Below are 26,818 nucleotides of genomic sequence, written 5' to 3'. Positions count from 1 at the left end.
GAGAACTGGAATACGTGCAGATAACTCAAAACACAGGATCATATGAAAAAGGATGATGTCGATATGTAAACGTAAATCACTTCTTGGCCAGAATACATTCCGTCACTTTGTTCTGCACAGTCAACCAAATTGTAGAAAAGGGAGTTCCTACCTGGGGTCTTGAAGTTCCTCAGCTGGGAGGGAGTATCGTAAACTTCAAGGATCCAGTCACCGGTGGCTCGTTCTCCCCAGCAATGAATGGTCATGAACTCCCAGTTTTTAAATCCTTCCATGGAATGATCAAAAAGCCTGAGAGAGACCCATAAAACATTGTTTTGTATGTTGTTTAGGATCCGGTGAAGGTCGAATCAAGACCATGATCAACAATCCTTCTGTCTCCATCAGCATATCCAGCTCAGTACTGGAGCCTGTCTTCCTCCTGGACCTTGACGGTTAGTAGACCCAAACACGTGTCATTGTTCTACCACAGGGAAACAGGCGCAGGGGTGGCCTTGTAATAGCACATCGGGCAGGGGTAAACATTTCGGGATCAGGAAAACCAGGCTATGGCTCTACCCGAAAGACTGATAGAACCGAGTGTTGAAGACGTGGAGAAACTGAAACTCTCTTACACTGCTGATGGGAATGCCAAATGGTACAGTTTGGTACTTCTTACCGGGTCATCCACAATCCCTCGCCTAGATATTTACCTGAGCAATGAAGACATAATGTTCACACAAGGAACCTCATAGGAATGTTCACAGCAGCTTTATTCATGAGCACTGAGAACTGTTAACAACTCCGATGTCCATCAACTAGTGAATGGGGAAACCAGTTCTGGTATGTGCATACAACCAAAGACTACCCAGTAATAAAAACTATTGAATGGCCAGCACACGCAACTGCATGAATTAATTTCAAAAGCCTTTAAGCTAAATGAAAGAAGTCAGACACAAAAGACTATGTGCTGTATGATTCAATTTATGATATTCTAGAAAAGGCAACAGAAACAGAATAGTGGTTGCCAGGCGCTGGGAGGGAGGAAGGGGCACGGTAGAAGCATTGGGGATGATAGAACCGTGTTGTGTCAAAACGCATTACATTACACATATTAAAAAGTGAATTGTACTTTATGTAAATTATGCCTCAATAAAAAGACCCTGCCCGCTAATCTTAACCAGTTCAGGGAGTCATGCCTGGCTCTACAACATAGATTCTGTTCTTCTAGCTCTTCCAACGATTTTCTAAGCTCCTAATTCCCTATGTGAAATCTTTGCCTCCTTGCAATAGCTAGACTTGTTTGTTTCCTGTGATGTAATCCTGAGGGATATAGGATAGGAAGGGACATAAAAGAAGAAAACAGAATCCTCACCAAAAATAAAGAGATGTCGATAGATCATGTATAAAACTAGCACATAAAGAAAGAGGCATATCATTTATATAGGCACATTGCAGAGCTTTGACCGTCCAAAGAAATATCCAAAAGATTTCTATGGGGTTGGGGGGGGGGGGTTGGCTGGCTCAGTGAGTAGAGCATGCAACTCTTTGATCTCGGGGTCATGAGTTCAAGCCCCACGTGAGTTGTAGCGCCTACTTAAAAAAAAAACAACAAGATTTCTATTGAGATAGAACCTAGAAAGCAAAAAATTAAGCGCCAAGAGACAGATTTTTAGAGTACTTAAAAAATAACGTGCATCTATTATTTTTGTGGAAAAAAATAATAAAACAAGAGAGAGAATTTGAAAGCCAGATAGAGAGGGAAGAATATCTCTAGGATTGTCTTAGGAGTAACCATGTCCAATTACTGGGACATATCTGTCCTTCAGCGGAGGCAAAGTTCACAGCCAACTGGATGCCGATGGCTATTCAGAACATGCAATCAACTCTCCTTGCCTTAATTTCATGTTCACCAAGGAAACTGGTGGTTATAATTCGACATTCTATGTATATCTTGCCATTGGAAGAAAATGCGCCCTTCTAAAACCAAAAATAACCTGCGTAATCTCTCTGCAATTTAATATACTAGAATTCTGATTCATTATGTACAAAAGCGTTCTATTAATATGTTTGAGGAGCTCTCTAAAATGCTCGCTGGATTCTGAAGCCGCAGGGTTAGGGGCACAACTGGAACTGAGGTCAATGGGTGACGTTCAGCATTTTTCCCTGGAGAAACACAACAAACAGGAAAATCACCTCTACGTGTTCCTTAGCCCTTGGAAGAAGACAAAGGGAAAGTACTTACCAGCATTCTCAAAGTGGCCCATGGTCAGAAAGTTTGGGAAAATTTGAGAAAGGCTGAGTTAGAGTTGAACAGATCTCTTTACCGGAAAACATCTCCGATCTTTGGATGTTCAAATGCTTTGTTAATTTCCACAACGGGGCTAACGGTAGGGAGTGATTTTTCAGAGCTTGTATGAAGGAGAAGCCCTTTTTCTTTACTGGGAATATCTGTATGCTATCTATAAGGGTTAGTTCTGAACAGAGGAGTGTGGCATTTCAACGAGAACCATATTAGATGTGGTGGCTTTCCCTCACGGGTGGAAACAGTGACTCCTACACAAATGTCTTCCCAGCGTAAAAGATCTTCGATAAATCAGGGATGGTACATTTTATGGAGATCCTATAATTAATGCACAGGGCTTGTTTCACAAGCTACGGCTCGAAATTGGACTTGACCAGGAAGCAATCGCTGGCTCATTATATAACTCACTTACATACATGGACTCCTTCACGTAAACCCAGAGGGTGGGCATGCTGGATGAAAATGAGAAACAGCAGTGGGGAAGGAAGAGCCATTTCCAATCGCCCTTCGTCTCAGACAGATGTTACTAAAGGGAGTATGTTGACGCAGAATTGGGTGGAGGCAGAAACCAATCTAGAACCACTTCTTAGCCCAGAGAGTTCTGATTTAAGGCTCCAGTTCGTTGAAGCCATTGTGTCATCTGCGGGCACTGAGGCAACAAGTTGTCACATAATACCTTTCCAAGAGTGCCGAACTTAAAAGCAATTCCCAAACAGTTTAGACAGAACGTTTGGCTCATTGCCTCATGTCTCAAAACTACAAAGGAGACTTGAGGCTCCTCCATCACATGAGGGCAGTCTTGTTTCCATAACCCCAGCCAACTTCTAATTACTCACGGGTCAATTATTTGACTGCTGGATTAGTGGACCCTGGGTTTCTTCCCTTCCACCCTTTCCTGACCACCTTCGAAAATCATTCCATTGCGGCCAATCACTTTTAAATCACCTTTGGAACCAAAATTAAATATAAACGGGGTGCCAAGAAGAAATATCCATAATCGGCATTCAAGTAAGTGTTTCAAAGCCCGAATACAAATGGGCTTTGTCTATCTGGCTAAGCGGTTTCCCACCCTGGTCTCTTCCCTTTATGCAGAGCTGAATGCTCATTAATTTCATGTAGACATAAAAGTTGAGGAGAGGAATTAAAATGCAGCCAAACACGATCATTGCCTTTTGTTAAACGAGTTGACGGGGAAAGAAATAGACACTGATTGCTGGTGTTGTTTCAACTAGCTGGGCATTCATGTTTCTAATCTCACCCTGTTCTTTATTTCATTCTGATGCAGCGCTTAAGCGATTCCCTATTTTTAGCATTGTAACATTTAAAACCCTGCCTCATCTGTAGATAACAAAAGGTAACATTGGCAGTAGATTCCATTTGTGTTGCAGACAACATACGTGCTCCAGACAAGCAAGTGTCATACATACGGTCACCAGCTAAAGAGATTCTAAGTGTGTGGTCTCCGTCCATCAACTAAAAAGTCCAATGCCCGGTTAGCACGTCTCTGCTGTGCCAACAGTGAAGAAACCCGACACGTTATTAGCCAACGTTATTAGCATGGATAAAATGCCAATAGAGCAGGGCCAGTGTGCGGAAAGCTGGAGTAATGAACTCCATGCCCGAATCACATCTTCCTTTTGCAGCGAAACCCCGTTCTGTCCAAGTTGACTTCATCATCATGTGCTCGATGAAATGATATGTGCATGTGGTAGCACAAATTATGCATCCAGTTATTAAAATGGTGCCCCACAGCCCTATCCCTGTGAGTGGTTTTCAAATAAATTACTTTGGATGAAGCCTGGTAGAAAAGATTGCCATTAAGTGTAGTACATCCTTTTGAGGAATTAACTCAGGAAATAACTCATATAATTAGTGCAAGCTTTGTCCCCCCCTTCCACTTAAAGAGTCTAGCCAATGTGTCAAGGCTACAACATTCTTCAACGATGTTATAGCAGCTAAATAACAAGACATTTTATAAGTACTGACAGCTATGTGTTATCATATAATTATTTCTAAAAGTGTAAACGGATCTTAATTTCTGAATCATCTACTACTACCCAAACAGTATTTATGTTCGCTACAGAATTAGACTCTAGATAGATATTTTTGGAAGTCTCCTTTTTTTTTCTTTCTCTGTCTTTTGAGATACTTTTTCTTTTCTTTTTAGTGCTTTATCACAATTTAACGTACAACTTACGGAATGCTGGAAGCACTCATTTGGCTTAATTGTAATTGAGTTTTCGATTTTCCTTAGATGGCTGGCTTTTTGCAAGTTTTAAATAATTTGCTTCTGAAACAGGGTATTTCAAACACACTATTCAGGTTTTTCTGTCTCTCGTAGTCTAAATTACTTCTTTATGAAAGGTTGTGAGAGAGAGGTACTAATTCTAGAGGTTTGGAATATGTAAAAAGACGAGTTTAAAAAAACAAAAACAAAAACAAAAACAAAACTTTCAACCTGCCTACTATTACTGACTCGCCAAGCCCCAAATGCATTCCTTCTTGTGGATCTATGAGGTACGTATATAATCTTGCAGATTTATTCCATTTAAGAGTGGCTGGCTTTTATCTCTACGTATCTGTTTTCGATTACAGGCGCCTTTGTAAATTACTCGCACAGCACCCAGCAGTGCTCGGCTTGCAAGTCTTTTGAGGACATGAAAATAACAAGAATGTGTACGAAGAGCTGGGTGATCTTTTAAATCGCTGCCATTTAAAATGTGGTCTGTGGACAGGCAGCTTGAGCATCACCTGGGAGCTTCTTAGAAATGCAAATTCACGGACCTCACCCAGACCTACAGAATCAGACTCTGGGAAAGGGGCCCGGCCATCTGTGTTTGATGGAGTCATTCACCAGGTGCTTTGAGAAGCACTGTGTAAATAAGGCTTAGCACTTAGGGAGTGCTCACCGTGTATTCTAGGAGCCCTGCTATGGACTTGCTGTCCGGGAGCTTCTTCAGAGCTTGTGACCACCCTGGGAGGCGGGTACTACGGCGTCTCGGTTCTAGATGAATCACTTTCAGAATCACTTTCCAAAGTCAAACCTAAACATTGGTGAAATCAAGGCAATCCCAGCTCTAACTCCAAAGGCTGTACCCTCTTCCGGATGAAGGAGGAGGGTTCTTACGGTGAGGCCTTCCTGGAATGCCAAACTTCCCCTCAGAAGGGTAATTTTTACTGCAAGCCACAAATGCATTTATATAGCACGACACTTTGCAAATGTCAATAGTCTGTCATTCAACATTTGGGCAGCAACAAAAATGACTCAAATATAAACACCACATTTAAACACAGTTAATTATAGAAGCCTATAGGTTTTGCAGACTAGAAAGTGTACCTTCTCTCTACTTAAGACCATAATTAGAAGCAGAGATATTCATCTGTAATCAAATTTAGAAAGAAAGGCAAAGTTTCAGCTTTCAGTCAGAAGCCAAAATTTGGAACAGAGAGCCGATAGAACTAAACTAAATCTAAAACTCACTGACTTGGGGGAAGGGGAGTTTCAGGGGTGGCGGGGGATGGGGGGAAAGACAGCTTTTCATAACCCTAACCAATGCAGCCGAAGGAAGGATTGGCTGGAGCTGTTGTTTGAAGACTTGTACACGGGCAGACCCTGAATATGTGGGTAGCATAAAAAAGTCTTCAAGTCTAAAGTTGTTCTTGTCGAAAAGCATTTTAAAGGGACCCAAGCCCACCTAGGTTTCCCCCCACCCCACCGCCCCGATGCAAGTAAATCTTTTGTGCTGATTAAAAAGTTGGGCTTTTTGTGAGGCAGGGTATACGGGCCAAGAGGAGGACCCCAAAGGTGGGAGGGCAGGGGAAAACAAAGGGATTAGAAGGAACGGACCAGTTGCCCACTCGAGGACTGCTGGGTGTCCTCAGCGCTCCCGCCCACTAAATGATCAACCTGGCTGGCCCCGGGGGAGCTCGCACGCTGGGCTGATGGGGCAGCTCGAGATGGACCCGCTCTGAATGCTGCTGAGCGCCTTCCAGGACGCAGCACCTGCAGATGCTTGGGTCAACTGTTCCTCCTCCCACAGCTGTTCTCCGCAGGAGTTCCAGCAAGTACCCGTCAGCCCCGGGCAGGGAGGCACTGAGGGGTTCCAGACGGCCCACACAGGCCAAGTGTTCAGCGACCTCGCGGAAGGTGAGCTCCCAGCCAACTGCTGTGCTGTGGGGATACATGACGGCGGCCGCCTCAGCTCTACCTGTCTCAAATGACCCCCCCCACTAGGGTAACTTCAGGATGCAAGCCTGTCGGGCTTATCTTTTAACGGTATTCTTTGCTCTCACTGTGGTCCTCCTCTGGAAATCTTGATTTCTTTGAAGGAAGGACAAGCGTCCAACCGGGGAACTGTTTGTGGCTCTCATTTATAATCTCTGACGCACAGTTTCCTTCCCGAACTTGACCTATTCTCCTTTTTTCCTGGAGGAAGTAATCTTGCCTTGCAGGCCGACCCAAAGGACACCGGGGGGGGGGGGGGGGGGGGGAAGCAGGCCTTCCCCTCCCCGGGGCCCCACCCCTTTTCGTGCTTCTTGGCCTCAGCTCCCAATTGAGGGAATGTGCCTGGAAACAGGACCAACGTGAGGGGACACAAGGGCTCCTTGCCACCAGGTCAGGGACTAAAAGGTTTTGAGTAGATTTCCTCTCATAAAGGGAAAGCGTCCGAACCCGCCAGGAAGAAAAGAAAATGCCAGAAGAAACCGTCTTGCCTTAACCTTCAGTAGGAGGGATGCTCCCAGCACCAAGCAGAGCAAAGGCAGGGGAGCCTAGCCCTGGAGGCCATACGTGCTTTTGCGACTGGATGAGACTGTTTTGCATTTAAGGGCTCAGCCGCTCAGAGTAATGTTTTGCAGGGGGGGGGATCTGTGGACAAATGAATTTATAACAGCCTTACATCTCTCGGTGTCCCCAGCCCTTTGCCACTCCAGTCCCTACGCCTTTTGGTGGCTACTTAATTTTCAGTGCTGAGAGGGAACGTATACAGAAGAGCAGTGTTTTAAGAAAATGGTCCAGACAGAGGAGACCCGAGCTGGGTAGCAACTTTCTCTCTACGGGGTCTGGACGTGGGGAGACTGAGGTAAACTGCAGGACGCTGCTCACTGAGCATCTGAAATGCACGTGTCTCTTCTCTGGCACGAGTCAAGCGGCACTGCTGGGTTCAGCACTTTGCAAAGAGCGAAGCAGACGTCCGCGGCGGCGGAATGCGTGCCGGACCGGAGCCAGGGTCAAAGCCATCCGGCAAATCCTCTCACGGAATCCACAGCTCCTCTGCGTGCAGGTTGCCTCGCTGAAGTCACTCGGCGTGGAGGGCGGGGGGCAACAAGGAATACCGAACTGTGCAGGGAAAGCCCAGAAAGCCCGAGGAGCCCGCGTTTTCCAGGCCAACAGCAAGAGGGAAGGGACTTTTCCCCCACGACAGAGGAGGCTCGAGGGACAATAGCCACACGTGCGTGAAGCAAACCTTTGCGCCTCAGTGTTTCACCTGGATACGCTTTCAAGTTTAATGCAGACGAATCAAGGCAAAGAAGAAGAAACGGAGAACAAGAGGGAGAAAGGTCTTCCCTCGCTTCAGTAGCAATGGCTGATGTGACCTCCTGGTCACGCGATTATGCAGCTGAAGGCTTGGCCCGCCGGAGAGAAGCATCTGGCAGGTGGTGGCAATTACCTGGCAGGCAGCAGCTGAGACCCCTGTCTGCGGAGGGAGGACGGCATTGGGAGCACGTCCAGCAATCTGATGCCACCGCAGCCTTTCCTTCTTCACACCTGTGCCCACTTATTCTGGCAAAGCCGCGCGTCATAAAGCACTAAGCCCGCATCTTCCCGTGCCTTGTTGGAGGACGTTAGGTTTTTAAAACTTTTTAAAAAGCGTATTTATTTATTTTAAGAGAGAGCAAGGAGGGGAGGAGCAGAGACAGAGGGAGGGAGAGAGAGAGAGAGAGAGAGAGGAGAGAGAGAATCCCAAGCAGGCTCTGCGTGGGTGGCACAGAGCTTTTACACGGGGCTTGACCTGACAAACTGTGAGATCGCCGCCTGAGCCAAAACCGAGGCAGATGCTCAACCGACTGAGCCACCCAGGCATCCTGGAGGATGTTAGGTTGTAAAGAAGAATGCAAGTCTTCCAAGTACAGAGGTAAAAGATGGTTAAAGATTTCAGGTTCTGTATTCCTAGCCACTATCATCCAGAATGCTCTTTTTCTCCCAGTCCTAGAGGAGATGAAGGTGGGGGTTCTGAAAACCAACTGGCTCTTGCTTAGCTTCACTTTTGCTTGTGCAGGCTTCCATTGGCCCCTGGCCTCTCAACTCCGCTGGCCTGTCGTCAGGCCGAACACAGTCTGCAGGCCATAGGCCATGTGGGCAGGTGGCTCTGTCTACAGAAAAGGTTGACTTTCATTTGGACTATATATGCGATTCACGATAAGACTTTTGCTCCCATCAAGAGATCTTCTTGGAGGAAAAAAAAGATCAAATCAAAGAAGCTTTGAGGCTCCTGGTTATGGTTTCTATTTTAGAGCCACAGAGGGAACGAAGAGTTTAAGACAACATCATACGTCCCCATTCTGGTCCCTCTTGTTGACCAACACCTGCTGCCCATGCTCCCAACGGCTCAGACGCCTATGAAGCAAAAGAAAACTTGTGCGAGAACGTTCTGGCCTCTCCGATCTTGGCAATACAATGACCTGCTGGATAAGTGTTTGGAGGGAGCAGGGAAAAGGCAAGAGGCTAGGAAGAAAAACTGAGCACCTTCCTGAGCAATAAAGAGTAACGGGCCAACCTTTAAAACAGGAAATTACAGTCAGTCTTCAAGCCAAATACAGCCTGCTGCCTGTTTCTGTAAATAAAGTTTTATTGGAAAACGGCCATGCCCACGCACTCACATCGCCTAAGGGGACTTGTGCACTCTTAGGCCGAGTTGGACAGTTGCAGCAGAAACCCGGCCTGCAAGGCTCAAAACACTCACAGGCTCTTTGCAGAAAAAAAAAAAAAAAAAAAACCTTTGCCAACACCTGTTTTGAAACACACACAGAATGTCCCTTCGCTTGGGAAGATGCCTGGGCGGGAGAATCCGGTTAATCTGCAACAAATGCAGACATTCAAGGGCAGGGGAGAGAATCGCAAAGGCCCAAGGAGGTGGTGCCCTGCATTTCTTTGTTAGGAGGAAGAACCACAGGGGGCCTTTGCTTTTTCTGCGGCACCCTTTCACTGTTACCCAAGCGTTCAACGTTACACCGTTCCCCGCCTGCAAGCCCAGGCGGTTTCACGCTCCCTCATTGACGTATGGGCAGGGAGAGCTAGGACTGTCCCGTCCTGACATGTAGGTGCCCCCTTCGTTTTAATGGTGGTGAGTAAGGAGCAACTGACACTTTCTACCTTACATGGCAGCTCAGTCTCGGTGTCACCTCTTACCCGCTGGTGACCCGAAGCCATCACGGTACCTGTTGGCCAAAAGCTGGGACCTGGTTCCCGAGGGCGAGGTCAGGTAGATGGCCAGGTCTCCCCTCCTCGGGTGAGTGATGGTTATGCGCACGACTACGTGCTCCAAGTAGTTGACGTGGTGGTTGGGGTTATCGGAACACCCCGAAGCTTTGTAGATGGAGCGCACGGCGCTGTTGGGGCGAATTGTCCTGCAACAGAGAGAGACGGAGCGTGAGCACAGGACGTGACCGACGACCGAGCCGGCTGAGCGAACCTTGCGCGCTTGGTGAGGTTACACGATGGAATGCAAGCAGCTGGTCGCTGGACACTAACGGACACAGTGCGATTACCCCAGGATCAACACCGGTTAGTCGGTGGGAAAGGTGTCAGTGAGAGGAAAGGAGGAATTGAAGGTTCTTTTATCTTCGTGCTGGGAGTGGCTCTCGAGCTGGAGGGGATCACCTTGTTACAGAACACAGGTGGCGGAGCCCCCGAGCGAGAGTGTCTGAAACAGGAAGGCTGAGGTGGGCTTCCAAGAACCTGCGTTTCTCAGGCGACAGTGATGTTGCTGACCTATGGGATGTACTTTCCGGACCGCTGATATAAGGTACTGTGGTCCGGGGGAGGCGTGGGGATTACCACGACCTTGGTTCAAATCTCTGGTCTGCCACTGCCTTGCTCTATAACCCACGGACGCACTCCTCGTCCTGCGTCCACGTTCCTGTCTTCTTCGCTGGCTTCCCCTGTGTCACCGTCCCCCTTGAACCTCGGCCCCCGTAACACCAATATCATTTCCAGTTGCAGGGTGATTCGTTTCCCACCTCAGAGACTCTGCCTAAAGCACTTTTTTTTTTTTTTTTTTTTTGCTTTTGTTCATATGGCTGACTCTTCCTCTCCCTTCATGGTCAAAGCTTGAACGTCACTCTCTGAGACTGTCACTGAGCCACAGGAAAAACATGCCCCCTACTTCCTATTTTCTGTTTTATTTTCAACGCGTTGTTATTTTTATATAATAGGTTGAAAATATACTTTGTAATTATATGTTCTGTAGTGACGCTTCTGGAATAAAAGGACTAGTTTGTTTGGAGTACATTGACTTACGGAGAAAACTTCTACCGTTAAATGGAAATTCTGGCTGAGGAGCAACGTTAAGAATGCCCATCTATACGGCCCTCCAAATCCCCTAATAAGAGGTGCCCATGAGGCTCCTTGGATTCTACTGCGTGGATTTAAGAGCTTAGCATCCTAGACGTTCTATGAGACTTTTCTCATTACATTAGGAAGAAACCCCCAAAAACTACACAAGCGTCTGGCTCTCATATACAACAAAGGGCTTCCTGCGCACTTGAGCTGGCCCGATCTCTTTCAGGGCAGTGATATGCTGTCTGCTTGCCGCGAACATTACTTGATTTGTCGGTCTGTGCTCTCCACACACACGTGCTGCTGGGGAACAGTGGTCCACTTCTCGGCTTCCATCACCATGGCTTCTGCGTCCATCAGTCCAAATCCATAGAGATGGCTCACTATGGAAGGCAAGAAGCTGGTCAGCTTCACGGAAGTTAGGATAAACCGACGCCATATATGCTCTGCTAGGATTTCACTCAGCAGAGGACCCGGACCCATCCCCCCGGGGACCCCGGCTTTGTTCCCAGCAACGACTTAAAAGCCAAATGAAACAAAACAAATGAACAAACGCAACAAACCCAATACGTGCTCACTGAATAGTATGCATCCATTACAAACTCTCCTGGCGCGACAAGAACTTACATGCAAGAAATACCAATTTTCTGACATCTCTACAAGTTAGGCTGAATATTTCAGAAGACAAAAATTATTACCTTTCCTCTACCATATGAAAAATTGATTAAACTTTATGCATGAAATATTTGGAGGCCTCCAGACTTTTATGCCAGCTTCTTTGAATGTTGTAATCGTTTGGTTCGCGGTAAGAATGCCTATTGATCTAAATCTGAAATTGACATAACTGTCTCAGAAGTTTCATTACACACAGGGATATTTTCATAATGCTAGCAGCCATATCTACATGTGTAGTCCTTTTTCAAAAAAATACTGGAAAATCCCAGCGAATACTTAAAATCTCCATCCTGTATTAAACTGTCTCATATCTTTATATTGAACAGAGTGTCCTAGTTCCACCAGATTTGTTGCCTAAAACATTTTCTTTACAACATTATTTTGCGTGAAAATGTTGAGAGCTGCCCGTGCTTCTTGATCATTTAAATATCTCCGCTACAGGGGCGCCTGGGTGGCGCAGTCGGTTAAGCGTCCGACTTCAGCCAGGTCACGATCTCGCGGTCTGGGAGTTCGAGCCCCGCGTCGGGCTCTGGGCTGATGGCTCAGAGCCTGGAGCCTGTTTCCGATTCCGTGTCTCCCTCTCTCTCTGCCCCTCCCCCGTTCATGCTCTGTCTCTCTCTGTCCCAAAAAAATAAATAAAAACGTTGAAAAAAAAATTTTTTTTAAAAAATAAAAAAAAAATAAATATCTCCGCTTGAAATCCAAGATGTTCTATGATATAGTCCCATGCTACTTGCAAAACAAGCTTCTCCCTAAAACTTTTGCTTTAGAGAGGTCATTTCTTTACAGTTCCCAGTCCTGTCTTGCTCTTTCTGCCTCACTGCTTTTACTCATGCTGAGACCCTGGCCTGGAGTCCCCCCCCCACCCCCCACCCCCCTCCACTCTGCAGACTCACATTCTACTCCTGAGTTCTGGAAGGCCGAGCTCGTCTGTCTTCTCCTTCTTGAAATATCCTCTGACCAATAAAAGTCAGGAGACATTTACTGAAACTCAGCCATCTGTCATGCACTTTTCTCTTTTCTAGTCCTGTAATTCTAATAAATTTGTCAGTCCGTCTTCTGCCCATCTAGCCATCCAGCCATCCGCCCACACATCCATGCATTCATGCATCCATCCAGCATTTGAGTGTCTTCTATATGCCAGGCACTATATTACTCACACTGCACTTTTTAATTACGTGCCATTAATTGAATCACTAATTCCATCAGCACGTGTCTTTGCCCAACTACATTATAAACTGCTTGATGGCAGGAACGAGGACTTAGATTTCTTCACGTGATTCATGTTTTTAGCAGAGCTTTGCACATACGGGGCGGGGGGGGGGGAGAAGAAATGATTGCCTATCAAAAGGGGAAATTGCGTGAGGATTCAGAAATACTGCTCTATTTTTGCTCTTTGCTAATTACATAATTCTTGGCAAACAAGCTAAAATAACCCACAATTTCCATGTTTGGGGATATTATTGTCTATCCCGTCCCCGTCACTAAGTTGATGAGGTCATGTTATGTGTCCCATGTGAGAACATCTTTGTCAAGACCTGCACAAATGTAAGGGCTCCTTATTAAATACCAGGTCCTCAGACAGGACATACTGAATAAAACTGAATAAACCTATTTAGGTATAGCAAGGATATATGTAGGATTCTTATACACAGACTTTTGCAACATCTATTATGATTTTTCCTTGACTGAAAAGAAATGCATGTCCATTGCAAACACTTGTAAATACCTCCGGAAAAGAGTGAAGACAGCAAAACTCATCAGTAACCTCATCACACATTGGTAACTGTATATTAACAGGAATGTATCAACAACTCTGTATGTTTAGTTTTAGTTACACGACACGGCGCGAGGTGATTTCACCTCCTTAGTTAAAAAAAAGAGGCAAGAGCGATCCACGTGTTACAGGAAAAATGTCAAGTTTGGGCTTAAGCAAACCAAATCATAGCGATCTTTTTATTAAAGTTCATGTGAATCCCAGGTTATCACTTATCACTTCACCATCGATACGGGCAATGGTCTGTATCATCAGCATTAACATTCTTTTATTTTTTTCCTTTTCAGAGAGAGAGGCAGGGCAAATGGGGGAGAGGGGCAGAGAGAGGGAGGGAGGAAGAGAGAGAGAGAGAGAAAGAGGGAAAGAGGGAGAGAGAGAGAGAGGGAGAGAGAGAGGGAGAAAGAGAGAATCTAGAATGTGTTCCATGCTCAGCACGGAGTCCAACGCGGGGTCCAATCCCACGACCCTGGTACCGTGACCTGAGCCGAAATCAAGAGTGGGACGCTCAACCAACTGAGCCCCCCGCCGGCGCCCCACGAACATTGTAAGGTTTTTTTTTTTTCCCTAGAGGAATTGAAATTATTGCCATATACGCTACATTACGCCAGGCTCTCTAACTCTGCATGGTACCCAAATATCCCTATACTCGTGTCAGTTGGTTTTCAACCAGCACGACTTATCATTTTATCTCTGTTTAGGGAAATAAGACGAACGATTTGGTTAGTGGGTGGAGGCAGGAGAAGAGGGCGGAAGGAAGTCGGGGAGGGCAAGACTAGGGCTGACTGGACTCCAGCTCAGCCGCTCTTGTTGCTGCCCCGCCCCCATCCCAATAACCGTCAACCTAACAACCATTAGGACATAAATGAACACGTAGAGTCACCAGATACAACAAACGCTTCATGCCTGTGCAACAGGCACTTGAGTCGAGTAGAAAAGCACCTCGAGTCTTCATGAAGGCCCTACGTTGGTTTCCTTTTTCTCAGTCAGTTCCTACCCGCCAGAGACAATGTCCATTCATGCAACACTCAACGCAGATGTTCAGAAAAGAGGCTGGCTAGTTCCTGGTAAGCTCCAAACTGGCAGGTCAATGGGAAAAACACTGTAGATGGAGGTATATGTGTATTAATAGAATATTAATAAATGAAGAAATTACATTAGATCAGTAAAGACCATTAAGTCAGTAATGGAGATTCTTAGTAGTTGAAGATAGTGGAAACTGTGCATTTGTCCACAATCATGACACACAGCCTAAGAAAAAAAGAAAATACACTTGTATCTTCTCATGGGGGGTGGTGCCGTTGGCAATATATCAACTCCTTGTAGTCCTTTCTGTTTTTAATTTCATTTTTTTAATTTACATCCAAATTAGTTAGCATGGATTACGACAACGATTTCAGGAGGAGTAGAACAACGTGTATTCTGATCGGCAGTTACGTGTTTGGTTTTGGGTAAATACTAATGAGAAAATAATGACACAATGAACGTGTCAGGCACATAAACTCTTTTGAAACAGGAGGTCAACAGGGAAATGGCGGCGATGTGATTTGGAAGCATTCATATTCTTTTAAAGACGTAGTTATAATTGACATGTAACGTATCTTTTTTAAAAATAAAATACAAAGTTTGCATAGTCTAAAATAACTCTAAATTCAGAAACGAGTCTTTCTTTTGGTGACTGTCTGGGTCAAGTCGTCTTGTCCATCACGCTGTTACCATGACGGGCGACAGGAAGTATCACTACTCTCTAGTGGTTACAGGAGAGCGTCTGTACATATCTGGGAAGTAAATGAATGCAACTGATAGGAGGCATTTCATTAAATTCTCCAAGTGGCATAAAGTGTTTATGAGAATCTCAAGAGGAATGACGAAGTCTCTTCTTTTTATTACAGACTTCTGCGAAGTCTTCAACATCCCCGATTCATTCACACATAGAGCCAATATTCACTCTAAAAAATTATGATTGTAGCGCATATCCCATGCAAACAGCTAACTGTGCCACATCCATCCCTACCTAAATAAGTTTTATTTATGCACATTTCTCGTGCCAGGCTCAGAGCAAGACCCGAACCTAAAAATAACTCTATGAGGGTCAAGTACAGCCCTCCCAGTGCAAGCCGTGTGCAAAAGGAAGAAATCTATGAAATTAGATACTATAATGGTATGAGGCGGAATCTAAGCAGTTCAAATGGAAATTTTTCATTTCTAGGAGCGTGGGCAGCAAGCTTTCAATTAATAGTTTGACCGTTAATTAAGATCGAAAAATCAATATTTAGAAAGGTATCAAGGGACCAAAGCATGTTTACAGAGTAATTAAAGATCTTGAGGCAAAGTGATTGAGGCAGGTATCAGAAAGTGGAATGATGCCGGGCAAGCTTAAGAAAGGGAAGTGGAAATACTTGAATAACTATATTTGCCTCGTGTGGCTGCATGACTGCTCATGCAGATAAAGCTGAGAAGAGTGGAACTGTCTTGTGCCAGAAGTATAGCCAGCTTTTATTCCGAGTCGTCTGAAGGCTTCTCTGCTTGGACCGGGAAAACAGATAATGTTCTCCAGCAGGTGTATTTCCATTTTCTGATGAGACCAGAAGTGCTGAAGGAAGCTAATCGTTCAGCACGTAAGTAAATGACTGCATGGTTGGGAACAGATACAGTTAACTTAAGCAACATTCTAGCTAGGAGGGCTTACAAACTCAATTCTAGAGAAAAGCTAGACAGCTCGGCAAGAAAAAAATAATAATAATTTAGAAGTTCCTGAGCATAGGAAGCTATAAGCAGGGAAATGTGGTATCCTGTTCTCTCTTTTAGCACAGTGCCCTTGCTGGAGCCAGCTATTCTATTCTATTCTGTTTTATTCTATTTTATTTTACTTTATTTGATTTTTTAATTTAATTTATTTTCAAATGTTTATTTTCGAGAGACAGAAAGGGTGCACCTGTGCCCATGCAAGTCTGGGAAGAGCCGACAGAGAATGGGACAGAAGATTCAAAGTGGGGTCTGTGCTGATAGCAGAGAGCCTGATGCAGGGCTCGAACTCATGAACCATGAGATCATGAGCTGAGTCAGCCACGTGCTCTGGAGCCAGCTATTTTAAATCTTTTCTCTTCTCCTTCTCCTCCTTTTTGACATCGCACTGAATGGGAAGTCAGTTTAAGTTCATGATTTTTTTTTTTTAATTTTTTAACGCTTATTCCTCTTTGAGAGACAGAAAGAGACAGAGCATGAGCAGGGGAGGAGCAGAGAGAGAGGGAGACACAGAATGCAAAGCAGGCTCCGGGCTCTGAGCTGTCAGCACAGAGCCCGACGCGGGGCTCGATCCCACAAACCGTGAGATCATGACCTGAGCCGAAGTCAGACACTTAACCGACTGAGCCACCCAGGTGTCCCCGTTCATGATGAATCTAAAATGACTATTAGTAAAGCACTCTCGATATAACAAAGGACTTGGCTGGTTTAAAAGCTTTTTTGTTATTTAAGTTTCTGAGCTGCCACGTCTTTTAATGCCAATAATCGATCAACTAGAGGGTGTACAGGCATCTTGGATTTATCTTTGTATTTGTTACCATGTACACAATCTCCAATTTATGATACATGGTTGATAAATTAGGTTCCATTATTTGACTATCAGAAAGGGTCAATTTCGATACACGCAAATAATGTATCTGATTCATTATTGTGTCACTCGTGGGGTTGTGAGGCACCTGCTATATAGTCACCCCGGTGAGGGTCCAAAAGAAACAGAAAATGATATGTGTTCTTAGGCAGGGGCGAGATAAGAATAACTGAATGGTTTCGCTAGGAAACAATTAAAAGCACTCACCCCGTGGAAAACGACTTTCAAGCAGAAAGAAATCAGCCAAAAAGACAATGGATACGGAGGAACCTAATACAGCCTGGTGCCTAGAGAGTGCTCGCTAAATGTGAGCTGAAATTTCGAGTCAGGCAAGGAGACCCGAGAGGGGAAAGTGGTATCTGGATCGTGCTTTGGTGCGTGCCAAGTTTTCCATGAGGTGGGCATAGAGGGAGGGCATTCCAGGGGCTGGGACGCAGCCTCCTGGTTAAATAATCACCAGGTCTGCATGTGGTTCACTGGGGGCAAAGAGGAAACCAGCAGCCCTCGAGTGGGCGGTGTGTGGGGTGAGCGGTCGGGAGGGGATGGGCATTAGTGGTAAACACGGCAGGAAACAAGGGGGTGAGGACAGGCGGCCGGAGAGCTGAGTCCAACCGCGATTGCGGGGCGTCCTCGGCCATCAATCAGCCTGTTGCTATTTTCGTCTACCTGTAAGTAAACCGCCAGACTAAAAGGTAGTCATGCAAATTCCTGTCTTGAGTGGGGAGAGACTCCGACCCAAGATCAAAGAGGCCTCGCCGCTGCTGGAGGCCTCACACCTTTGGGTCCTTTGATCCTCGATGTCCTGAACCACCTGCTCCCACCGGGGACCCTGCGCCTCCCGCCACCCCAGCCCTCCACCACACGGAGCCAAACGTGATGAAGAGGAGGAGGGGGTGAAATCGGAGAGGGCCCGTGCGCTTTCCTTAGGCTCGCCGTTTACTGCCCTTTTCGAGTAAAAATAAATAGCGAAATAGGAAAACAAAATGTAAGATTCATAAGGATGAAAAAGTGGAAAGTAATTCTTCCCAGTCCTCCTAGGTCAGCATTGCTACACCTAGACATCTCTGGAAGGCTGGGAGGAGGGTGCTTCCAGAATTACCCCTCTCTTCCCTTTCCTTAATCCCCTTCTCTGACATCAATCCCTTGCCTAGGTGCCCTTTTAGATTTTAGCGTGAAAGGCACATAAGCTTCTTAGAAAATCAGAACAACAGTTACAGTGCTGTCTTCTGTCGCCTGGTGCAAAAACACAGACTCCCCTGGGGGCAGGAAAACGGAGCCAACGCCTGCCTTATTCTGCACGGGTTGTTTTTACTTTTCCCTCGCTCTTCCTAAAATCTCAGGCTCTACTAACAGCTCCGGCCAGATCCAAACATGCCAGCCATCACCGGTGCTACTGAGGACGTGCCTGTGCAAACTTGCAGACACTGGTACCCGGCTGTCTGCAGGGTCTGGGCAAAGCAAAGCCCCCCTCGGGATGGGTTTGGTCAGCAGCTGCGGGTAGTCTGACAGGCTCATCATGACACAGACGAGGCAAGAAGCGTTTGCGAAAACACCGCTGAGCTCTTCTCCATGCACAACGTACCTCATTTCATATGGCTGTATATATCCACAATTTATTACGTATGCATATGTAAAAATACGTATTTATTAGGAGTCTTTTTTATTTACAGAGTTAAGAGAAGGAGATATGCCAGCCTTCTCTCAGGGGCCTCTATTTTAGGAAAAGAGGGAAAAACGTCGAATTATTTTCTTTTCTCTGCTAGTCCCTTTTTTATTTGCTTCCAACATGGTTATAATAAGCAAGTAATTCGCTTAAGGTAATTGACTAGCATTTCTTGAATGGAGGTAGGAAAACATTTTATCAGCCTGGGGAGAGTTGCGCTTGATTTTAGGAAGCTAAAGATTGTTTGGACGGAGATGAACACAAGATCAAAGAGGTACTACCAGGGTCTTTGGGTAAAAGTTAACGGAAGATCAGACTGACCATATACCAGCTCTCCAGCCTAGATCTGGATGTGTAACTCAAGCAAACCATTACCAAGGCTGGGATCTTGATGAACCAGCAGGCAAAATTCTTATTTGTGAATCATTTACACACCGTGTTTAGGCAACTCTTCATCGAATTTTCCTGTATGTTTGCTTTGTCCTTAAATTCTCATAAGAGAAACAAACAGAAAATTCTGGTTGATGTTTGTTTCCAGTGCGTGTGTTTTCACATGTAGTGGGTAACATGGTGATTTCATCCATGGCTCACTTGACAGGGAGCCATTACTCACACTTGATATGATGGTTGCGAAACACGCAGAGTGACCACAAAGAAGAAATCATGCCTTGGAGCTGGGAATGTCACCATCTCATTGGGAAGAAAGCTAACACCCTTCTAAGTTTCAAGTGCTGTGTGTGCCTTCTCATGAACTTTCCTTTCCATTTACATAAAACTCAAATCATTTTTAAGCTTAAGGAACAATAATAAGGAAATTTCTGCAAACTCTCACAGGCCATTAATGAGAGCTGTGTTTTCTCTTAGAAGAAAAAGACCTGAGATGGTTGTTAAATCCTTCAGATTTGAATTCGCGGAGGTGTATCTGGGGCTAGGTCACGGGACCAGGATATTTGGAATGGTGGCTTCCTCAAGAAAGCCGTGTGGGCCTGGAATCCCATGGATGGATTTCATCCTCAGGCAGTGAGTGGCCAACGATCAAGGAAATGACATAATTTAATTGATAGTCGCGGAGCGATCTGGTATTGGTATAAAGGATATACGAAGGTAGAAAGAAGAAAGCAGGGAACTGGTTATTTAAATGGTGTAGGCATGAGGGATCATAAGCCAGGTTACGGACGTGGTGAATGAGGTGAGAGGTCAGACAAGGAGGGGCAATGGAACACACAACGTGGGAGACGGAGGAGAGGGAGAAGGAAGCGCCAAAGTGAACGGGGGGATCTTGAGAAGTCTACCCCCCCCCTCCCCCCCCCGTCCTGATGACAGAGGTTTTGTAAAATATGACTGACAGATTCTGTTTGGAGAGTTCTGAGTTTGACATGACATCAGGGGGAGCCCTGTGCAGAGACTCAAGGTTGGTGATGGATGCAGACAACGTCGAAGACGCAGAACTGAAAAATCACAAGGAGGTGATACTCGCAATTGAAAGAAAGGCAGAGATGCAGGGAAGAAAGCTGAGGGACTGCAAGGCGGTGAGAGGGAAGGAGGCAGGGAGGTGGGCAGTGGGTGAGCGCTCCCTCCAGAACTCTCTAAGCAACACACTTTAGGGACTGGCTAAGGCGGAGGAAGGGAGAAAAAGGAATCCCTAAAGTGTCAGAGAACATGGGCTCTATTTTTTCATCACAAAAGGCAAGGAAAGACAGATGTGGACTGGGTAGATCAAAAGCACGAAATCTTACAGAAAAACAAGAGGCTTCTGATTTGGCAAGCAGGAGGTGGTTGAAAGTCTCACAGAGTAATTTCACTTCAAAGGTGTAAGTGGAAACAAGATTGCAGAGAATTACAGAGGGGCTGAACAGTAAGGAAGGGGAAGCGGCTAATTCAGACTTGCTGGCAGTTTTTAGTTGTATAAGGGAGGCTCCAACTAAGGCAACAGGGACAATGGAAACTTTTTTTCCCCTCCACGACAGGGGGATACAGAGTTTGAAAACAGAGGGTCATGGTCCAGCTGACAGAAAGGAGAACGAGTGTAGTGGGGTGCAAAGGGCCAAGCGATTGACAAGGGATGAGATTTTTTTTTTAATTTTAATTTTAATTATCATTTTTTAAGGGATGAGATGTTTTGAGGGCACCTTTCAGATTTGGGATTCCCTGTCCAAGCTACAGGAAAAGAAATGATTTGAGACTTTATCTGTTCATTTCTTCTAAGGACGGTACTTGATTAGCACCACTTAAATGCACAGGAAAGAAGTTAATTCACTACAGGCAGCAGAGGACGTGGGTCAGTGGTTTCCGGACTTGTTATGAGTGTCAGAATCACCCAGAGGACTCGTGAAAGCACACCTGTTCGGTCTCGCTGACTAGTGGTTTTAAAGACTAGTGGTTTTAAAGGCAGTCCCAATATCGAGAATGTACACAACTCAACGCCCAAAACACCCAAACAATCTGATTAAAAAATGAACAGGGGATCTGAATAGACATTTTTCCAAAGAAGACGTCCAGATGGCCCACAGACACACGGAAAGATGCTTAACATCGTGCATCATCAGGGAAATGCAAACCAAAACCACAATGAGATATCGCTTTACAGCTGTCAGGGTGGCTAAAATAAAAAAGACAAGAAATAACAAGTGTTGGCGAGGATGTGGAGCAAAAGGAACCCCTGCGCACTACTGGTGGGACTTTAAACGGGTGCAGCGACCGTGGAAAACAGTATGGAGGTACCTAAAAAAACTAACAAATAGAAATAACACCTGATGCAGTCATTCCACTAGTGTGGATTTACCCAGAGAAAACGAAAACACTAATTCGAAAAGATATATGCATCCCTATGTTTACTGCAGCATTATTTACAATAGCTAAGATATGGGAGCAACCTAAGCGTCCATCCATAAATGAATGGATGAAGAACACACACACACACACACACACACACACACACACACACACACACATATTACACAGCCATAAAAAAGGTAAGATCTTGCCTTTTGTGACAACACGGATGGACCTAGTGGGTATTATGCTAAGTGAAACAAATCAGACTGGGAAAGACAAATGTGATATGGTTTCACTCATACGTAGAATCTAAAAAAACAAACGTATGAACAAACAAAACATAGAACCAGAACTGATGGCTGCCAGAGGGACGGAGAGCGGGGAGGGATGGGCAAAGTGGGTGAAGGGGACTGGGAGGTACGGGCTTCCGGTTATGGAATCAGTCACAGGAACAAAGGGCACCGTGTAGGGAATACAGTCAGTGATGCTGTTATCCTGTATGGTGACAGACACGCTTGTGGTGAATGCAGAGAGAAGCTGTATATCTGAAACTACGTCATACTGTATGTCAACTATACTTAAATTAAAAACAAAACAAAACAAAACAAAACAAAACAAAACAAAACAAAACAAAACACCTAAGAAATTAAGGCCCAGAACTTCCTTCCTAACAAATGCTGATATGGTCGCTCCAGGGATCCCACCTTGAGAGCCACTTCCTGAGGGAAATAGGGCTGCATCTCTCCTGGAACCCCAATTGGTAAAGCCTGGCTAATTAGGCTATTATCGCCAACCTGGGGCCTGAGTCTCTGGAGGCAGGATTCCTAAATCCCTTCCCTCATGCCAATGACATAAGAAATGAAAGGTGGCTATACCACACATTACGCTAAGATGCTAACTATTTTCATGTGGAGTAGCACACACATTTTTGCTTTCTTTTTAAAGATATTTCAGGAAGGGGTGCTTGGGTGGCTCCATTGGTTAAGCGTCTGGCTCTTGATGAAACAGTTGAGGTCATGATCTCACCGTTCGTGAGTCTGAGCCCCGCATCGGGCTCTGCACAGATGGCATGCGGCCTGCTTGGGATTCTCTCCCTCTTTCTCTGCCCTTCCCTTGATCATGCTCTCCCTCTCTCTCTCAAAACAAATAAATAAACATTAAAAACATATTTCAGGAAGAGAAATTCTCCTAATTAACCTATAGATATCCCTCACTGATCAAGCACCAGGTTGGTCTAGAGATTTTCTTCTTTGGATACACATTACTCAGGGAGTTAAAGTCTAATCGCTGTTAGGACAAAATCAGGGTTTGACTGAGTTGAGACACAAAATCAAACTCAATTGCAATGCTGAAAAATAGGAAATGCATTGTAGGATCTGTTTAATGCATTTGCATCTATCTGTTTTATCTAATCTTACTGTCTCTATGGTTGAAGTGCATTAAATGTGGCAGGGCATGCCTCCCAAAATAAGATGCCCAGAACAAATTTTATATGGGAGGCAAAAATAGTATTTTACATACACGTTACTCTGTATTAGCTAATGAAATCTTTACAACAGTCCTATTGGCACAAGAGTATTATTCATATTTTACAGCTGAAAAAAATAAGGCACGTACACATTAAAAGAACTTGGCCAAAGTCACGGGGACTCAATCCTAACTGTTCAGAATCCCTCTGCATCATGTATGTATCCATTGATTACTGTCACCTACAACATACACAGTATTTATTTCAACTACTGCCTCACATCAGTCATCATCCTCAGAATAACAAGGTGGCAAAAGGGGGTGGAAATATTTCAAAGATTCATCTATATACCATAAATGGACCCTGGACCATTTTTCTGCCCTTTGCCTTTTGCAAATTAGCTGCATAAAAACGGCTCTCTTCTTCAAAGCTCATTAAAATATCGTGTGGAGAAAAAGATGTATGTGGGGCATGGATGGAAAGCTAGCATCTGGACCATAACCCTTTCCCCTGTTCTTGCTGAGATTGACCTTCTTCAGTCATTTCCATCAGGGATTTTCTCTGAATGTGGAGACATTATTAATATGGAAAAGATCCTTTATTTTATATTCAAGCCGACTCCATTTTTTTTTTCTTAGAGCTAAGCAGGCACGTATAGGTGGAAGAATGGTATTGAGCGGCAAAGAACAACTTCCTGTTTGTTAACATCCAGCAGCGATCACAACGCCCTTGTCTTTTGGCTCTTTCAGAGATGACTCTGGAAACTTCAGGGCGTATTGCGGCTTCTGGTGTAACACCATAAAATGAAGCCTGTTGAAGCCATTATTGGGATGTGTGATAGAAGCTTAATTGCTTTGAAATGCCTGAGGCTAGCAAGATGTGAACATGTGTCAAAAGCCTGAATTGAGATTTTAACAGAAAAAAAGAAAAAAAAAAGTCTGGATCTATTTATTTCAGAGAGGATGTATCCAGATGGATCCTGCAAAGCGGTCGCCTGGCTTGTAACCGCACCTTGCTGGATGCAGTGGTCTTAGGAAGTTAAGCATAGAACTGGGGCAAGATTAATTTTCAGGCGTTCCTTTTGAATCTTTGGGTCTGGTTTATGTCGTAGGCACTGGCACCAATATAAAGAAAGATCTCTCTGGAGGGAATAAAAGGACGAGCTACGCCATCTTTACTAAAACTGTACTTGACAAAGGTTCATCAGAAGGCCCTTTTTTTCTTCTTGTTCATTTGGGACCCCTCCCCCCCTTTTTTTAATGTTTATTTACTTATTTTGAGAGAGAGAGACAGAGAGACAGAGCACGCAAACAAGCACGGGAGGGCAAGAAAGAGAGAAGGAGAGAGAGAGAATCCCAAGCAGGCTCTGTGCTGACAGCTGACGTGGGGCTCGATCCTACGAGCCATGAGATCATGACCTGCGCCAAAACGAAGAGTCAGACATTCAACCGACTGAGTCACCCAGGCTGCCCCATTTGGGATCTCTTATTGATCCTGAACCGGTTTTCACAGCTGAAGCAGCACCCACTTACCAGTGTCTCAGCGTGGCACATAAGGTTGAGGCCTACGTGCCCGACCGAGGGCACGGAACGGGTGACCTCACTCAGGCATATTGATGTCTGAGTCCAAACAGGTAGGCACATTCAATTTTTTTTTTTAATGTTTACTTATTTTTGAGAGAGAGGGACAGAGAAAGAGAGCATACGCAGGGGAGAAGCAGAGAGAGAGGGCGACGTAGGATCCGAAGCAGGCTATGGGCCCTGAGCTGTCAGCCCCGAGTCCCATGCGGGGCTCGAACCCACGCACCGTGAGACCATGACCTGAATTGAAGTCAGAAGCGTAACCGACTGGGCCACCCAGGCGCCCCTTCCTTTCATATTTAAGGCTCTGTTCCACAGACAGTAGAAATGCTGGTCTGTTGGGAGTACCTTCTCAGGACAGCTTGATGAGCACCACAGAAGCTTCCAATAAAGCCTTTCACCACTGCTTTATGTCTGCGCTCAGGCATCCCGCATAGGCCAATACTTACAAGGACTCTTTACCCCAAATATCAATCTTCTACAGGCCCCAGATGTATGATCATACATTTGAATTCATGAAGCATCAATCATTTCGGGTCACAAAAAAATGAGAGAACGTAAAAAGGCTATGAAAAGAATAATCGATTTGTACTCATGAGCACCCACACTCACTTAACATTCTAGGATATTACTTCAAACTTTGTCCAGAGAGCTGGCACGAAAGACAGTGATGAAATCCTCACAGACACGGGAAAACTCTATTTGACCCCAGTCACGCTGACCTCGTTTGCTAATGAAGGTTTTGGGAATGTCAAGGTTGAAGCAACAGGTGAAGGTTAAAGTGAACGAAACCATCCCAGGATAGGTATTTTTTTTACAAGATGTCATGCCTTTGACAGAGCGGAGAGAAATGACAACGGAGTTCAGTGCAACCGGGCTGGCATGTGGGATCTCCATGAGTTAGAGAAAGGTCCCTCTTTCTCTAGGTGGACCTCAACCCCCTCTGGGGCGCATGGCTTAGTAAGTGGATCACAGGCTGGGTTTCGGGCTCCACCCAAACCCTCAGTTTAGCTCCCTAGTGCAGTTAATAACCTGCACAACCAACTACGGCAGCCCTAACATACAATCATGGCTAGTTCTTGTGTTTTTAGCTATTGTCTCTCATTCGTTCGTCAGTCATGGCTGGGATTCAGCAGGGGTTTTAGGATTCTAAGATGTATAATATCGAATCCTAGAACAAAGCTGAACACATATTTTCTGTCCTGGCTCTGAGGATACTTCTGAGGATAAAACATGAAAAGCAGCAAATGATTTCCAGACAAAACCGTCTTGCACAGTCCGTTAAGAAAGCATACAGCAGTAGCCTCTGGTGGGTTCAAATAAGCAATTCAGTTTCCTAGAATTATAGACAGTTCTGAGTTTGCTTCATGGACAAGAAGAAAAAAAAATATTAATGTAAACCTTAAGAAAGAGAAAAAGTCATTTATAAACTATAAATGCTTCTGTCACACAATCTGCACTTGTCTTAGAGCAACTCAAGAGGCTAGCCCAGAATTACGGTCGCATGCTTTCTTTAAATTTCTACAAAGCCACGTGGGAAATACAAAGACTATAACTGCATATGAAAAATAATTCAAATATTGGAAGCTGAGTGGCTTTCTGAAGGTCATGGTGAATGATAATGACCGGCAAAAAGACTTTGGTCAAAGAGAATTTGCGGAGCCTTCTCGAAGCACAAATTCTGGCCTGACATTTTTCAAGGAGCAAGCTTGTCCTCACGCCTTTTGCCCTGGGTTTATTAAAGAGTGATTTCAAAAAGCATTTCTTGCCCTTCTTAAAAAAAAAAAAAAAGAAGAAGAAGAATTTAGCAAAGATGATTATATATCTCAACTCTAGAACTCTCCTCATTTAGAAGGAAGCCAAGAGATGATCAAAAATTTCCCTGAATGTCACAGCCCTTAAGGTCAGGAATATGCAATTGCATACTAAGATAATATAAAATGATCACCACAAGGGAATTCACATCCATTTCGGCCACTTTCTTACATACATGTCATTTTGTAGGACACATCACAGGACCAGTGGGTTTACACCATCAGCTTAAGAAATAAAATTCTTTTTGACATCACATAAGCAACTCGAATCGACTCGCTAGAAAGTCATTATTATTATCGACTAATTTCTCAAATCACTGCAGAGGCTCTAAAATGTTTTCAAATGAAATGAGAACCCCTAACTCTGGGATTCAAGTAGCTTTTCTGCCAATTTCTCTTAAATCCTTTTTTCCCCCCCAATGTTTATTTATTTATTTTGAAAGAGAGAGAGAGTGGGGGTGGGGTGGGGTGGGGTGGGAGGGACAGAGAGATAGGAGAGAGAGAATCGCAAGCAGGCTCTGAGCTGTGAGCACAGAGCCCGACGCAGGGCTTGATCTCATAAGCCATGAGATCATGACCTGAGCTGAAATCAAGAGTTGGGTGCTTAACCGACTGAGT

The 26,818-nt window shown here is 44.9% G+C and overlaps 1 protein-coding gene across 3 annotated transcripts in view; it reads right to left on the bottom strand.

The window, feature by feature from the left end:
* PCSK5 (proprotein convertase subtilisin/kexin type 5) overlaps positions 1-26,818 on the bottom strand; it is a 460,872-nt gene that overhangs the window by 185,453 nt on the left and 248,601 nt on the right. For all 3 annotated transcript variants that reach the window (XM_045468528.1, XM_045468529.1, XM_045468530.1), the window contains exons 11-13: positions 11,104-11,221; positions 9,719-9,907; positions 152-288 (exon numbers count right to left, since the gene is read on the bottom strand). In XM_045468528.1, the coding sequence (XP_045324484.1) occupies positions 152-288; positions 9,719-9,907; positions 11,104-11,221 (444 nt within the window). The remainder of the gene's footprint in view (positions 1-151; positions 289-9,718; positions 9,908-11,103; positions 11,222-26,818) is intronic.

Source organism: Leopardus geoffroyi, chromosome D4 (genome assembly GCF_018350155.1).
Source record: "Leopardus geoffroyi isolate Oge1 chromosome D4, O.geoffroyi_Oge1_pat1.0, whole genome shotgun sequence".
In the NCBI taxonomy this organism is placed as follows: domain Eukaryota; kingdom Metazoa; phylum Chordata; class Mammalia; order Carnivora; family Felidae; genus Leopardus; species Leopardus geoffroyi.
Note: the sequence above shows the minus strand (reverse complement) of the source record. Positions and strands in the feature narration are given on the sequence as shown.